The 16,994-nt window shown below is 37.8% G+C and overlaps 1 protein-coding gene across 1 annotated transcript in view; it reads right to left on the reverse strand.

The window, feature by feature from the left end:
• Positions 1-277: 277 nt before the first annotated feature.
• ACBD6 (acyl-CoA binding domain containing 6) overlaps positions 278-16,994 on the reverse strand; it is a 142,345-nt gene continuing 125,628 nt past the window's right edge. Inside the window, exon 8 of the mRNA XM_019733268.3 lies at positions 278-566. Within this exon, the coding sequence (XP_019588827.2) occupies positions 412-566 (155 nt within the window). The 3' untranslated portion in view covers positions 278-411. The remainder of the gene's footprint in view (positions 567-16,994) is intronic.

Below are 16,994 nucleotides of genomic sequence, written 5' to 3' on the forward strand. Positions count from 1 at the left end.
ATTTGATCCCCACATACTGGGATTTCACGAGACTTTCCCTCACTGTCAGTGTAGTGCTGTCAGTCGTATTTCGCTGCTGTATGTTTCTTAAAAGAGCAGCCATGTTTAATATTATGAAACACGACCTGCCTCCTCCTCTCCCCACCATCGAGAGCAGTGATGAATTTCGCGCATGCTCAGCAGAATTGGCTTGTATTATACACAGCACACATGTTCATCACCAAAACCATACTTGCCGGAACGTATGCAAGGAGAAAAAATCACTGAGACTTCAAAATCCCCGTTCCTCAGAAATGATTTTATTAGCCAGTGTACACCAAAGATGGGTGGTAAAAGAAGTATTATTTTTGCCATTTTCTTCCATCACAGAAGCCCTATGCTGCTACAGACTGTGGCTTGCCAGTCTTTTGATTAAGCCTTGCCAGTCGTGTGCTGCTGCAACACCAAAGACACGGCCTTGCAGCCTGTCACCTCCTCCGGCAGGCAGCCGTCCTGGTCTCGGAGCGTGGGGTCAGCGCCAGACTGGAGCAGCAGCTCCACGATGTCCAAAAACTCACAGGCAGCAGCTAACAGGGAAATTGACAAATATGGAAACAAGGTTACTTGGAGACAAAGGGACACTAGGCTTCCGCAGGAAGGGCAAGTGCTAAGAAATAAGGACTCCTGAACACTGAGAACCCTCACAGCGGCGGGAGGGATCCGGCTTCCTAACGAGAACTGTGTCAATCCAGTGGACTTACGAGTGTTAGGAAAATCAAATTCACTTTTTTTTTGGTTGCCTGGAAGCAAACAAACCAAGGACACTTTTAAATTGTGAGGCTTTCGGATTCTGTTTTGAAGGATAGATGAAGGGAAAGAACAAACAGAGTGTTTAAACATCTACTGTACTTCGATTAGAATAATGACAGGTTTATGGCTAGGTCAAAAAGCTAAACATATCGTAAATGTCAAAGAAAAGATTATGTTTTGTCTTTGAAGAGGGGTAAGTGGGTAACTAACTGGTTGAAAATTTGTAAATGAAAAATAAAAAGGCTGGCCTAGTCATCAGCCCATCCCTCTACATAATCTTTTATTTCCCTAAATAATGAATGACACCAATCACAACAGGGAACTGGGAGGGGAACAGGACCTATAGGTATCAAGACTCATGATGAAGATGGTGTGGTATTGCTCCCAGGATGGACAAACGGACCAAAAAGGGTTAGAACAGAGAGCCACCCAGTTTGCACATCTATGGAAACTGGATTTATAACAATGCTGATCATAAATCGCGGGTCAGTGAGGAAACAAAGATCCATTAATTAGGTGGCGCTGAGACAACCGGGCTTACGACAAAAACAGGCATTTCACACAAAATGAGACGTAACTGGCAATAAACATGTGAAAAGACGAGCAACCCCATTAGTAATCGGGAAAGCGAAAATTAAAACCAGGAGATACCATTTCATACCCACTAGACAGGTGAAAATGAACAACTCAGACAATACCAAGCACCGAGGACAGAGCAAGGGACAGGCCCCTCTCGACTGTGGAGAGTGTACACTGGTGTGGTCACGATGGACAACAACGTGGCATTACACGTTAAACCCAGACAAATGCACACGCTCCAACTCAGCAATTCTACTTCCAGCCATACACTCTACAGAAACTTCTGCGTGTGCTCTCCATGAGGCACTGGCAAGCATGTACAAGCACTGTTCATAACCGACCCCAAATGTAAACAACCCAAATGCCCATTCAGAATAACATGGACAAATAAAATACTGTTTACTTCTACAATGAAATGCCATATAATGTTGCAAATGAATGAACTTCACACAACATGAGTTTATCTCCAGAACATTATGTTGAAGGAAAAAAGCAAATCAGAAGAATACACACAGTGTGATTCCATTTAAACAAAATTTGAAAAACATACAAAGAGAACACCGTTGTTCAGAGACACAAATATGCAGTGAAACTATAAGGGAAATCCTGACTACAGAATCCGGGAGAGTGCGAGCCTGCGGGAGGGACAGCGTAGGGGAGGCCGCGTGAGTGGGAGGTGTGCACGGGCTTTTCACGGCACTGGCAACGGTCTGTTTAAGCTAGGTAGTGGGTCCACTATTTTAAAGCTACATCTTAAACTCCTCATGCACATTTTATTAGTCTTTTGTAGTATATTCCACCACAGCAACAACAAAAGGTTAAAAGAAGGAAAGAAGGAAGGATAGATAAGAAGCTTGATTCAGTGAGTATTTTATTGACTACACACTGTGTCAGTCCTATCAAGGATACAGGTATGATTTCTGCTCTGGGGAACTTATAAAACAGCTGGGAGACTAATATGTAATTCAGCAAGTCTAACACAAAAGAATGAATAAGTACTGAGGCAGACACACACACACACACACACACACACACACACACTCGCACACTGCAAAGGCGGGTGTGGAGGGAGAGGAAGTTGAAGAATCAGGAAAAACACAAGTAGGTCTTATGTAGGCTGAGTTTTGAAGGACAGAGTAAAATTCCAGGTGAACTGAGAAAGCAAGGCCGAGCGGAGTGAGGAAACAGCGCTACCAGAGGCCTGGGAGCACAGGGAATGAATGCTGAGAGAACTGGCCGCCCTCAGAGAAACAAGGGTCAAAAGCAGAGAGGATGGATTTCGGTGAAACTGCAGAGAGCCTTCCATCCCATCCTAAGAAGTTCGGCATTCATGAGGACGGGAGGGGCACAGTTTGGCCCCTGTGTTCGGATGGCAAGTCTATAAAGAGTGACCTGGAGAGCCTAGAAATCTGTGGCAGTAGAGCAATTAGGAGACTGTGGTAGTTAGTTCTTTAGGGGGCTTGAAATAAGCCAGTGTCAGCAGGAAGATGAAGAAGGGACTGAGTAAGAAAGTCGCTGAAATTCAAGCAGGTAGGACACAGCAATGGACTTCACATGTTTGTGAACATTAAATTTAACAATGAAGGTGATACAATGTTATATTTATAGACACTTAAACATTTAGCTTATTTATATTTGCAATTTTCCTTTTGTTTTCTGGAACAAGAAATAATTTCTTTCAGGTTTAAAATATTTTTATAGGTTTTTGAAAAGCTCACTGGCCTGTGATCATGCTCACTGAATAAAATGACCTGAATATTTCTACACTTGATATGAAATCCTGACACCATAAAGAAAATTACTGATAAATTGGTATAGAAACCTAAAATTTATAAATTTGAACACATGAAAATTTAAAACATCTATACCACACACACAATTACTATATGCAAAGGTTAACCATAAACTGGGAGACATTTGCATACACAAGACAGACAGGAGCTAATATCCTTAATATTTAAAAAGCTTTCACAAATCAACCTAAAAGAACAATGGGACAAAGAAGACATCTGTGTTTCCAGTCTTGGGGACCAACAGATGTTGGTGACATTATCTCCAGAATAAGGAACCAGAAGAAGGAAGAACAGGAGGTTTTTGGGGGAACAGAAACAGGGGGGAGAAGTAACCTTGGGCATGTTAAATACATGGTGCTAGAGGATATCTACATGATAAGTTCAGCAGGGAGGTGTGCCATACACATTGCTACCTTGATTATATAAACTGGGTGACTTTCTGAAGACATATTTTGGCCTCAGGCTTTTTAGCACTTTCTCTGGATACTCTGTTAAACATATTTACGTATATTACATAACCATGCTGGCCAAAGAGCTACCGACCTAAGGTAGTCTCCCTTACCAAGCTAGAGAAACATGTGTGAAAAGACATGTGGATTATTGAAAATTCTTAATGGGGTCCTTAACTGTTAGACACATTTATGTGGTTGGGAAACAAAAAGCTTAAGAGGCAAAAACTGTTAATACCAGTTATTAAATTTCTACTTGTATTTTTTACTACAATTTACATTCATCTACTTTGGATTGTGCCAATTAACATATAAAGCAAGATAACCTGTTTTTTTCTTCATTTCCCCCTCACAGTTTATTAAGATAATATTCACTCTTTATAAAATTTCTGAGCCCTGACAAATGTACCTACTTGTGTAACTACCACCACAACAGAAATAGAGGACATTTCCATCACCCCAAAAGTTCCCGTCCGCCTCTCTGCTGTCAACCCTCTCCCCCCACCTACACCCCTGGCAACAACCACTGACTTGATTTCTAGTTTTGCCTTCCCCAGAAACAGAAATCACAGAGCATACAGTCTTTTGTGCCTGGCCTCTCCACTTAGCAAAATGCTTTCGCGATTCAGCCACGCTGCTGCAAGTACGAGTATTCCTTCCCTTTTATCGCTGAGCAGTATTCCCTTATACGGACGTATGTAGACATCTGTGTTGCTTCCCTTTTTTGACCATATGAATAAAGATCCTGTGAACACCTGGACACATGTCTTTGTGAGGACCTTTTACGTCTTCATATCTTTTGGGTAAATATCTAGGAGTGGGATTGCTGAGTCATGCGGCAAGTGAATATTTAACTGTATAAGAAAGTACCAAACTTCCAAAGTTTGCATTCCCACGAGTTATAGTGGGAATTCCAGTTGCTTCGCATCCTGGTCAGCACTTGTTATTATCATTAAAATTCTTTTTCGCCATTCCAGTCAGCTTACTACTGGACAGGTTATAATAGTCATAGTACATAGGTACAATAAAGAACATAGTCAAGTCTTCTTAGCGTGGCTTTTTAATTTGCACGTCCCTAACATCTAATGATGAACATCTTTTAATGCACTTATTTGCCAACCATCTATCTATCTTTTATGATTTATCCGTTCAAGTTTTTGTCCATTTATTAATTGGGTTGTCTTCTCACAAAGTAGGAATTATTCTTTATATATTCTGGTTACAAGTTTCCCCCGCCCCAAATATATGTTTTATAAATATTTTTTCCCAGCCTGTGACTTGTCTTTAATTTTTTTAAGTGTGTCTTTTGAAGAGTGAAAGTTTTAAATTTTGAATGAAGCTCAATTTGTTTTTTTTATGGTTTGTGCTTTTTTGTGTGCTATAGACACCTTTCTTCCTATAAGAAACCTTTGTGTATTTCAAGATGACAAAGACTTTCTTCTATTTCTTTATAGTTTCAGTTCTTACCTATAGGTCACTGATCCATTTCAAGTTAAGGAAAGGCTGAGGTTCGTTTTTGTTTTTCCTTTGTGTATACTCAACTATTCCAGTAACATCTTTTAAATAGACTATCCTTTCTTCCATTGCCTTGGTATTTTTGTCAAAAATCAATTAACCATTTTTTCTAGGTGATCTACCATGTTTCATTGATCTATATACATCTACCCTTATACCATTGTTTTGATTTTTGTAGCTTTATAGTTAAGTTTATATAGTAAGTAATAACACATGGGATGAAAAAAATCTCAGGAGAAATTAAAAAGTATTTTGAACTAAACAAAAATGTAAACACAACTTATGAAAATTTGTGGGATGCGCTGAAAGCAATGTTTAGAGAAAAATTTATAGCACTGAATGCATATATTAGAAAAGGAGAAAGATATAAAATCAATAATCTAAATTTCCACCTTAGGAAACCAGAAAAAGAAGAGCAAGTTAAATCTAAAGTAAGCAGAAGGAATAATATGAATTATAACAGAAATTAATGAAATTGAAAACAGGAAATCAACAGAAAAAAAATCAACCAAACCAAAAGCTCATTCTTCGAAAGTCAATGAGATCAATAAGCCTCTAGCCAGGCTAACTAAAAAAAAAAAAAGAAAAAAAGAGAACAGATACATATTACAGTCCCTCTTATCTGAGGGGGTTACATACCAAGACCCCCAGTGGATGTCTGAAATCACAAATAGCATCAAACCCTAAATATATATATATATATATATATATATATATATATACACACACATACATACATACTAGGTTTCTTCCTATACACTCATACCTATGACAAAGTTTAATTTATAAATTAGGCACAGTAAGAGATTAACAACAATAACTAATAAAAGACTATAACAATATATTGTAATAAAAATTATGTGAATGTGGTCTCTCTCTCTCGATAACCAAGACAGCTTCTAAGTGACTAATGGGTGCGGGACACACTGCACAAAGGGGTGGTTGATGTCCCATGTGGGATGGAGCAGGATGGCGCAAGATTTCACTATGCTACTCAGAATGGCACACAATTTAAAACTTAGGAATTGTTCATTTCTGGAATTTTCCACTGAATATTTTCACACCGTGGGTAACTGAAATCTCAGAAGGCGAAACCATGGATAAGGGGGGACTACTGTACTGATATCAGAAATGAAAGAGCGGACATCACTACAGGTTTAATGGACAAAGGAACAATAAAGGAATACTACGAACAACTCTGTGCCCACAAATACGATAACTTAGATGAGATGGACCAATTCCTTGAAAGACACAATTTGCCGAAACTCATACAAGAAATATGCAATCTGAATAGGGCTATATCTATTAAAGAACTTGTATGATAACATAATGATGGATACATGTCATTTTACATTTGTCCACAGAATGTCCAATGCCAGGAGTGAACAGTAATATAAACTTTGGCTGATTATGATATAATTATGATATGTCAACATAGGTTTATCAATTCTAACAAATGTACCACTCTGGTAGGAGATGCTGATAATGAGAAAGTGGGAAATAGAAAAAATATACATTGGTCTCTGTACCCAGTTCTCAGAACAGAACTCCTACAACCCTTGTAACTTCCTAAGTGATAAGAGCACAAGGAGTACCTTGTTCTAATATTTGGTCTTTCTAGGTTATTTATCATGTTTCATTGATCTACATCCTTATAGCAATACCACATTGTCTTGGTTTCTGTAACTTTATAGTAAGTCTTGAACACAGGGTAGGTCCTCTAACTTTGTTCTTTTTCAAAGTTGTTTTGGCTACTCTGTGTCCTTTGCTTTTCCATATAACTTTTAGAATCAGCTTGCAAATTTTTACAAAAAATCCTGCTGGAATTTTTGATTGGAATTTCATTGAATTTATAGCTCAATTTGGGGAGAGTGGATATCTTAAGAATCCTGAGTCTTCTGATCCACAAACAATAGTATCTCTCTCCAGTTACTTAGATTTTCCTTAATTTCTCTCAGCAATGTTTGGGAATTTTTGGCATATAAATTGTGCACGTATTTTATCCCTATGAATTTCATGTTTTTTGAGGCTACCGTAACTGGTATTTCTTGAAAATTTCAATTTCTAATTGGTTCACTGCAAGTGTAAAGAAAAAACAATTGATATTTGTATGTTGACTTTGTGTTTTTAACTTTCAATTTCCAATTGTTTTGTTACAAGTGTATAGGAAAATGGTTGACTTTTATGTATTGATTTTTGCGTCCTGGAAACTTGCAGAACTCACTTATTCTACTAGTTTTTTTAAAAAAAATAGATTCTTTGGGGTTTTCTACATAGGTGGTCATGTCATCTCTGACTAAAGGAAGTTTGACTTCTTCCTTTTCAATGTATATACCTTTTATTTCTTTTGTTTGCTGACTGCACTGCCTAGAACTGCCAGTTCCATGCTGAATCACAGTGGAGAGAATGGACGTCTTTGTCACGGTCCCAGCAGAAGGAAAGCATTCAGTCTTTCACCACTGACATGATGTTAGCTATCAATAGCCTCAGTTTGAGGAACCTCCCTTCTATTCCTATTTTGTTGTTGTTGTTGTTGTTGTTGTTGTGTGTGTGTGTGTGTGTGTGTGTGTGTTTAAATCATGAAGGGAGGTTGAATTTTTCAACTGCTTTTTCTACACATGTGGAGATGATCATATATTTTGGGCTTGGGTTTGATCTGTTTGATATGGTAAAATACAATGATTTTCAATTGCTGAACTAACCTTGCATTCTTGCAATAAACACATTCGATTGTGCTTTTTTATCCTTTTTGTATATTGCTGGGCTCAATTTGCTAACATTTTACTAAAGATTTTTGCATCTATATTCATGAGAGATACTGGCCTGTAGTTTTCTTTTCTTCTCGAGTCTTTTTTTGGTTTTGGTTGTAGGGTAATGTCGACTTCATAGAATGAGGTGGGCAATGTTCTCTCATATTTTATTTTCTGAAAAAGTTTGTGTGTAGAATCGGCCTTATTTCTTCCTTAAACATTTAGTAGAATTAGAATTCACCAATGAAGTAATCAGGGCCTAAAGATTTTGTTGTGGGAAAATTTTTCAACATCTTTAATAAATACAGGGCTATGTAAAAGTTACCTATTTCTTTCTCAGACAAACTTGATAGTTTGTGCCTTTTCAGAAATTTGTCCATTTCCTCTAAGTTATCTAATTTATTGGTATAAAACTGTTCATAATGCTGCCTTATTTGCTTCATAATATCTGTAGAATCTGTTGATATTTCTCTTTCATTCCTGAAATTGGTAATTTGTTTTTCCTCTTTTTTTTTTTTTTTAATTGTCTGGTTTGAGGTTTTTCAGTTCTATTGACCCTTTCTCAAAGGTTTTCAATAATTTTCTCATTGATTTTGGTTTTCTATTTCAAGGATTTCTGCTCTCTTCTTTATTATTGTATTCCTATGCTTATCTTGGGCTTAATTTGCTCTTCTTTTTCCAATTTTTTTAGAGGTAGAATCCTAAATCACTGATTTGAAATCTTTCTTCTTTTCTAATAAAAACATTTAATTTCCCTTTAAGCACTGCTTTTAGCTACATCCCACAGATTTTGATAGGGTGTTCATATTCATTCAATTCAAAATATATTTTTTAATTCCCCCTGAAATTTCTTCTTTGACCTATGCATTATTTAGAAGTATGTTTAAGTTTCTTACAAGGGAGGATTTTCCAGATATGTGTCTGTTATTGATTTCTAATTTAATTCTGTGGTGGTCACCAAGCAAACTTTGTAAGATTTCTTTTACATTTGTTGAGGTTTGTCTTATCATCTAGAATAGGGTGTCATCTTGGCCAAGTGTTCCATGTGTGCTTGAAATAACGTTTATTCTGTTTATCAGGTGGAATGGTCTATAGATGTCAATTAAGTCAAGTTGATTAGCAGTACTGCTCAAGTCTTTCATATCATTGCTGAATTTTTATCTACTTGCTCTTGCAATTAGTGATTTAGTGCTTGACAATGGGTCATTTTTTTCCTTGCATTTTTGTGTCTCATATTTTTTGACTGAATGCATACCATTGTGTGTAGGACAGGGGAGGGTAAATAATACTATTTACCCCTAGAAATTATGCCTCTTCTTAATTATGCCATGAGTATGGGTGCTGAGCAATCTAGTCAGCAGCCGCACTAGGGTTGGAGTGTTGTGGGTGATAAGAGACCTCTGCTTTGTGTCAATACAGAGTCCTGAGCCCAGGGGTCCCCTGTCCCTCCCTGGAGGTAAACAGATTTTTCCTTTACTCCTCTTCCAACAGCAGTGGGTATCTGCCTGGGCCCAGGGACAGGAGGAGAAGAGGACAGAAATGTCTTGCTCTTTCCCCCATGGTTTAAGATTTTGCTTCACATGAAATAAGGGTCCAGTAAAGTGGTAAAGTTTCATGCCTCTGCGCCACTGAGGAGGGCTCTCTCTGTTCTCAATGTCTCTTAAGAGCATCAGTTAATGAAAGAGAGCACTTGAGTGAGGATTCTTCTTGGGTTTGAGTTATTTTAAAATGCCACACTAGTTCACGTTAAGGATTTGTTAATTTTAGTGGTTTTCCTCTTATCTACTGTTTTGGTGGCTGCCTATTCCTCGGATGCTCCACTGAAGGTGAAACAGTTTGTGTGTCTTGTAGGCACTTGTCACCCTTTGGAATCCAGTTTTCTTCGCTGGGTGCTAAATGGAAGCAGAACTCTCCAGGAGTCTGGTTTAAAATGATTTGCATGACATTTCCTCTTTTGCTCTCCGTTGGCACTCAGGTGAGGGCGAAGTCGTTTCACTGGCTCCCCTGACCGTCTTCACTCCACTGAGGGCTTCTTCCAGCTCCGGGATCCCTGGTTATGTGCTGTGAAGTGGGCACAGAGCCAACAGCCCAACCTGGGTTGTGATGAGTTATGAACTTGGGACAGTTTTGGTGACCCTTTACATTACCCATCCCCTCTAATCCACCATAGCACAGGCTCAGAGGTGGTTCTAAAGGAACAGAGGTGGAGGGCAGAAATTCTTCTGAGCTAAAATCAGATCACCTGGGAACCCTATCTCTACCTTCAGTGGTGTGGGATTTCTTAGAAGGCTACTAAAATTATAAATGTTAAACTAATATTTGATGAATGAATGAATAGAAAGTAGCAGAAAGGCAGAGAAAGGCAATAACTGCCTATTTCAATTCTGGCACAGGCATTGACGGGTTGAGATCATATTTTGGGGTATGCAACTGACAGGGAGGAAGGTGGACACCACATACCTTTACCAAGGCCCAGGATTCAACGGAAAGTGTTTAGGAGTATAACATCCCCTTGAGAATTTAAAATTAGCCCCCCAAATAATATAACGAACACTTTTATTTTACATTTCTGAAAGGTTCCACCATGGATCAGTGTACACCAAATTAGATCCCAATGGAAGACAGTTTCTTACAAGATATAACAAAGTGAAAGACAAATTGCCCAGTATCAAGTAGCTGTGAGAAGAAGATATTTATTCTGCCTAGAACTAGCTGCATGACATTTATATTTTGAGAAATAATCATTTAACTTTTGCCGCAGCTATCAGTCTCAACTTATTGTGAGAAACATTTGGTTAGGTTTTTAAAATTGGAACTTTTAAAGCAGTATCAGAGGAATACATTTCCCAGTGTATAAATCTGTAATACAGGATAATAACTAGCATGATCTGTCAGGCCACACTTAGCGCAAATCTAACCCAACACTTGAGACTACTAAGCATGAAGATCAAGGTTAAGTAGATGTGCACTCTGGCTGAAAACGCTAAGCGGGCCATCTCAGACAAAGAGGCATTAATTTCATATATGCTGTATGATGCAGTGACCTCTCAAACAGTGAGAGATGATATAATCTATGAGTACTAACCCAGGAACGGAGCTTAAATTTTTAAGTTCCACATCTAGAGGACTAGCCGACCAGCAGAGAAAAGGCTAACGGGGCTGTATAACAATCCCCTCCAATCTAACAAATGTAAATAAAATTTTAGCTCAAGTCTAACTGTAAAGTGAGATTTAAATTTGGAATTTAATGGTTGCAAAACAGTATTTCAGAGTAAGGAATATGGTATCCAGAAGGAAAGGAGTTTTATTAACAAAGGCTTGGGGTTCATGCAAAGACAGACTGATGTGAGAGCGTAGGCCATCGGGAAGTTGTAGTTGAGACAAAAAGGAAGAGAGGAGAGGAGAGGAGAGGAGAGGAGAAGAGAGAAGAGAGAAGAGAGAAGAGAGAAGAGAGAAGAGAGAAGAGAGAAGAGAGAAGAGAGAAGAGAGAAGAGAAGAGAAGAGACTGATTTCCAGGATGGGGAGAGCACACAGGTGATTCTGACCCTGGTACCAGGAGGGCCTGGTGGCACCAGCTCTGGGAGACTCACTGTTGACAGGCACCTGCCATGCTTACGTTTAGCACAGAGCCAACTGGCACACACAGGTGCCGAACAAACAGTTTTTTAAAAATAGGCTTTGAACCCCCAATTAGATGGTGAGCTACTTGATTTTATGCCTTTTTATACTCTCCTTTCCATCTAGCACAGTGCTGGGAACTTAGTATTTGCTCAAAATTCATTAGTTAATTGATTTCTCTGCCTTTGGCATCTTCAGTGAAGCACAATTCACGAGGCAGAGTCATCTTTCAGAGCTGGGTGAGCTGCCCACCCCCTCAAAATGGACAAAAGCAAAGAAGATGAGAGTGGGGTGAGAAGGAAAGGGGGCTAACATTTTACCCAATTAGCAAGGGGATGTATTGGTGCCCACAATGTACTGGAAATACAAAAACAGTCATAAGCCCATCTCGGAAAAGCCTGAGCAAGTCTGTAGGGATTAGAACAGTTGCTGAATTTATGGCACCCTGGGAACCTCTATTTGTCAAGTGCCACAGAAGCAGCCTGACACTGGCACAGGTGAAGATGAATTTTCATTCAGAGCAGTGAGGCTTCTGACTCCATTAATCCTCAGGGTTTTGATGATGAATTTCTTTCTTTTTTTATTTTATTTATTTTCAGTCTAATGCCTCCTCCCACTGCCCTGTAACAGCGTGGAAGGAACAGAACAGATGGTGCTTTACGTGGAAGACCGAGGGCTCATGAGGATACAAAGTCTGCCCACTCTGAAATCACATGACTGCACGTGCAAGGAAAAGCCTTGATTTCCCCAGGGAGACACAGATGCAATGATGTGAGCATTCCCAGTGGAGGGAGAGGAGGGGAAGGCTAACAGGCCATTTACAAGGAAGACCACACTTATACTAATATACTCTTCAGCAAGGACCATGTTTAATCACAAAATAACAGGGGGACTGATATCTGAAGATTCAAAGATTCAAAGGAAAATAGAGGCAAATGGGGGTTTTAGTATATTGCTATGCAAAGCCCATTTAGAATGAACTAGTAAGAATGTACAGTAGAATACTGGCCTCTAGTTAACCTGCCATTGGCTCTGACCCAGTTTTAATCGGAAGAAGTCAGGATTTACAACCTGCTTAAGGATGGAGTTTGACAACTGCTATAATCAGAAGAGCTGTCAACACAAGGACAGCTGTCAAGCCAAACCGTAATTCATAAAAAATAATAGCTAAGACCCCCAAGACGTCCCCAACATTGTCTGCACTCACTGATTTAACTATAGAGTTTTATGAAAGTTCCAAGAATAGGTTAAGGGTCCTAAAAAAAAATAAAATCAACAAATAGCTATTGAGTGCCTATTAAATAAAAAAGGTTAAATATTAAGTGACTAAATAGATAAAACGTGCCTAGCAGATTCCCTGGCATATAGTAGGCACTTAATAAATGGTAATTATTATTATTATTATTATTATTATTACATGCCAAACTCTGTTTTGATGACCTTAAAAACTGGCAAAAATCAGTGACCTGATTAAAAAAATCCAAACTGAAAATGAATCCCTCCTATAAGTGATTAATTAAACTTAAAATGTTAATTTAACGAAAGACACCTGGGTTGTCAGAATACTTTAGTTTTATACATTTGTAATGCCAAAACCTCTTATTAATGTGATATTATTTGGTATTTAATTATCTTTTTTTCCTTTTTTTTAAAAATTAAAGTTTATTGGGGTGACAATTGTTAGTAAAGTTACATATATTTCAAGTGTACAAGCATTTAATTATCTTGATGATAACATATATGGTATTTGGTTTGTTCTTTCTACAATGAATCATATAGTCTGAGAGATAAAAATAGAGGTTGTTTTACTAGATCAATTTTGGGCAGGATTCCTGAATCAGGGATCATTTTTATTAATGTTTAAACTCTCAGTGAACAGAAATAAGACTTTTATATCAAAGCTCACTGATAGACACAGATACTGAATTATGTGTTTACTCATAAATAGTTTTGAAAAACAGTCTTGACTCACTTACTGAGGTGACCAATGATAATGGATATTCATATATTTTATTTCTAGAAGAGATTATTTTCCACAAAATAATGTCTGCTTTAAAAGGACACCAGGACTGCAATTATTTATGAAACTATCCAAAGAAGACTGGAAGTGGAATCAGAAGACCTGCACAAGTGTCTTGGCTCTGCTACCTACAACTTCTGTAACCCTGTCAAGGTCACCTCATCTCTCTGCACTTCAGTCTTTCACCTGCAAATGGAGGGAAAGGAGGCCTGGCTCAGACATTTGTTGGAAAGGTGAAGAGATTATATATATGAAAACAGTAATACCACTTTATGTCAGTCCAGGTTTGGTCGTTGTTTTCTTCTTTTTTTTTTAACTTTTATTGGGGAATATTGGGGAACAGTGTGTTTCTCCAGGGCCCATCAGCTTCAAGTTGTTGTCCTTTAATCTAGTTGTGGAGGGTGCAGCTTACTGGCCCATGGGGGAATCGAACCGGCAACCCTGTTGTTCAGAGCTCGCGCTCTAACCAACTGAGCCATCTGGCTGCCCCTGAACTTTTTTTTTTGTGTGTAAACCTTTTACTTGAGTATAAAATACATACAGAAGAGTTCCATAATCATGTATATAAATTTTCTTAAGATGAGCTTATCTGCGTAACTAAATAATGCATAGATCATGAATCAGATCACTGGACCACAAAAACCCTGAATAACCAAAGCAATCCTGAGAAAAAAGAACAAAGCCGGAGGTATCACACTCTGACTTCAAATTATACTACAAAGCGACAATAATCAAAACAGCATGGTATTGGCAGAAAAACAGCTACACAGACCAATGGAACAAAACTGAGAACCCAGAAATAAACCCACATATACATGGACAATTAATTTTTGATTAAGGAGCCAAAAACATATAATGGAGAAAAGAAAGAATCCTCAATAAATGGTGCTGGCAAAATTGGAAAGCTGCAGACAAAAGAATGAAACTAGACTGCTATTTGTCATCATATACAAAAATTAACTCAAATTTGATCGAAGACCTAAATATAAGACCTGAAACAGTAAGGTACATAGAAGAAAGCACAGGTATTAAACTTATGGACCGTGGTCTTAGAGAGGATTTTATGAATTTGACCTCAAAGTCAAGGGAAGTAAAAGCAAAAATAAGTGAATGGGAATATATCAAACTAAAAAGAAACCATCAACAAAACAAAAGGCAACCAAGCAAATAGAAGATATTGCAAACAACAATTTGCAAACAACACCTCTGATAAGTGGCTAATATCCAAAATATATAAAGAACTCATACAACTCAACAACAAAAAACCAAACAATCCAATTAAAAACTGGGTAGGGGACCTGAACAGACACTGCTCCCAAGAAGACATAAAAAAGGCCAACAGCTATATGAAAAGATGATCAACTTCACTAGCTATTAGGGAAATGCAAATCAAAACCACAATGAGATACCTCACTCATGTTAGAATGGCTATTACGAACAAGACAAGAAATAAGAGAGGCTGTGGAGAAAAAGAAACCTTCATAACTGTTGGTGAGAATGTAAATTGGTACAGTCACTATGGAAAACCCTACGAGACTAGAATTACCACGTGACCCAGCAATCCCTCTTCTGGGTAACTACCTGAAAAATTTGAGAATTTGTAAAGCTATATATACCCCTATATTCACTGTAGCATTATTCACAGTGGCCAAGACATGGAAACTACTAAAATTTCCTTGGATAGATGATTGGATAAAGAAGACGTGGTACATATATACAATGGAAAACTACTCAGCCACAAGAAAAGATGAAATAGTGCCATTTGCGACAACATGGATGGATGTTGAGATTATCATGCTAAGTAAGTCAGATGGAAAAAGTCAAGAACCATATGATTTCAATCATATGTGCAATGTAAAACTGAAAGCAACAAACAAACAAATAAGAACTCATAGACACACACACAGTATTCTGGTTACCAGAGGGAAGACGGTAAAAGTGATGAAATGTGATATATGGTGATGGAGGGAAACTGACTTTGGGTGGTGAACACACAATGCAATATACAGATGATGTATTATACAATTATACACTTGAAACTTATATAATTTTATTAACCAATGTCTCCCCAATAAATTAATACTTTTAAAAAAGAATCAGATCATTATTAGCATCTCAGAAGAACCTGTCCTGTTAACTCCTTCAAATGCTACCTACTCACTTCCCCAAGGTAACAATTATCCTGTCTACTAATGCTGGAGATGAGTTTTTCCTGTTTTTGACCTTCATAAAAATGGAAGAATATAGTATGTATGCTTTTGTATCTGGCATCTTGAACTCAACAGTATGTTTGAAAGATTCATTCACGTTGTTGAATGTAGTTGTAGTTTTTTTCTCATTGCTGTATAGTATTCCATTGGATGAATATCTTATCCTGATCAGATCTTATAATTCCTGAATCTGAAGATTTCAATGTTTTATCAATTATGGAAATTATCAGTAACTATATCCTCAAACATTGAGTCTTCCCTAGTTTCTCCTTCTGGAACTCCTATGAAAAAAGGCTGAATGTTCTCATTCTACTCTCAATGTATCCTTTATATTTCCATTTCTTCATCTTTCTGTGCTACCTTTTAGAACTATCTTTCAGTTCACCATTTTTTTTTAACTTGTGCCAATTCTGCACTTTAACCTATCCATTGTAAGATTTCTATATTTTTAAAATTTATTTAAGTTCTATTTGGTTCTCTTTCAATCCTGCCTATTCCTTTTTTGAGTGTCTTGTTTTTGTGTCTTTGATTTCTTGATTTTATATACATTTATTTTGATAATTTCTATCTAGCATGTCTGTTGATATACACTCAAGTGTATTTTGTAATTTTGGATTGTGAGCTCATTTTCAGCAGGGCTTCTTTCTACAGGAATTTTGTGCTGTCTTGGTTGAGGATGTGTCCTTTAAGAGAAGTTTAGCATTTGCTTCTGCCAGGTCCCTCAGGGGTAATCAGCCTAGCACACTTACTATGTTAATTTCTTTACCTGAAGGTTTCTGAAACAATAGGACAGTATAAATTTAAACCCCAAACTTGGGTGAAGTGGGGCTTTTTTTCCTCCACCCAGATTCTGGTCTGCGGCAGATAAGCTTCCTTCCTTATACTAGGTGGGACAACTTTTTCTGATCTATTGTAATTTTTTTTTTTTTTTTTAAACTGCGGGTATAGCTCTTTGAAGGCCCTGGCTTATGTACAGGGTCTCAGTTCCAACTCCTTATTGCTTCTGGCTCAAGAAGCATCATTTCCAGGTTTGCTGGCATTGAAACCCAAGCCCATAGTTTTCCCAGATTAGATCCAGTGTTAGTTCACACACTTACCATGTGGTTAGGGGACGGGAGGTAAAGGACACCCAAAGTCTGGGGCATCCCTTATCTTAAAAAGGACGTTTGTTATAGCTTATTCAGCAAATAGTAGGGGCTCAATAAATATTTGTAAAATGAATCAAGTACAATTAAGAAGGCAAATCATATTCACAGTACTTATAGAGACTA

Source organism: Rhinolophus sinicus, chromosome 11 (genome assembly GCF_057876585.1).
Source record: "Rhinolophus sinicus isolate RSI-liver-muscle chromosome 11, RSI-T2T, whole genome shotgun sequence".
Classification (NCBI taxonomy): domain Eukaryota; kingdom Metazoa; phylum Chordata; class Mammalia; order Chiroptera; family Rhinolophidae; genus Rhinolophus; species Rhinolophus sinicus.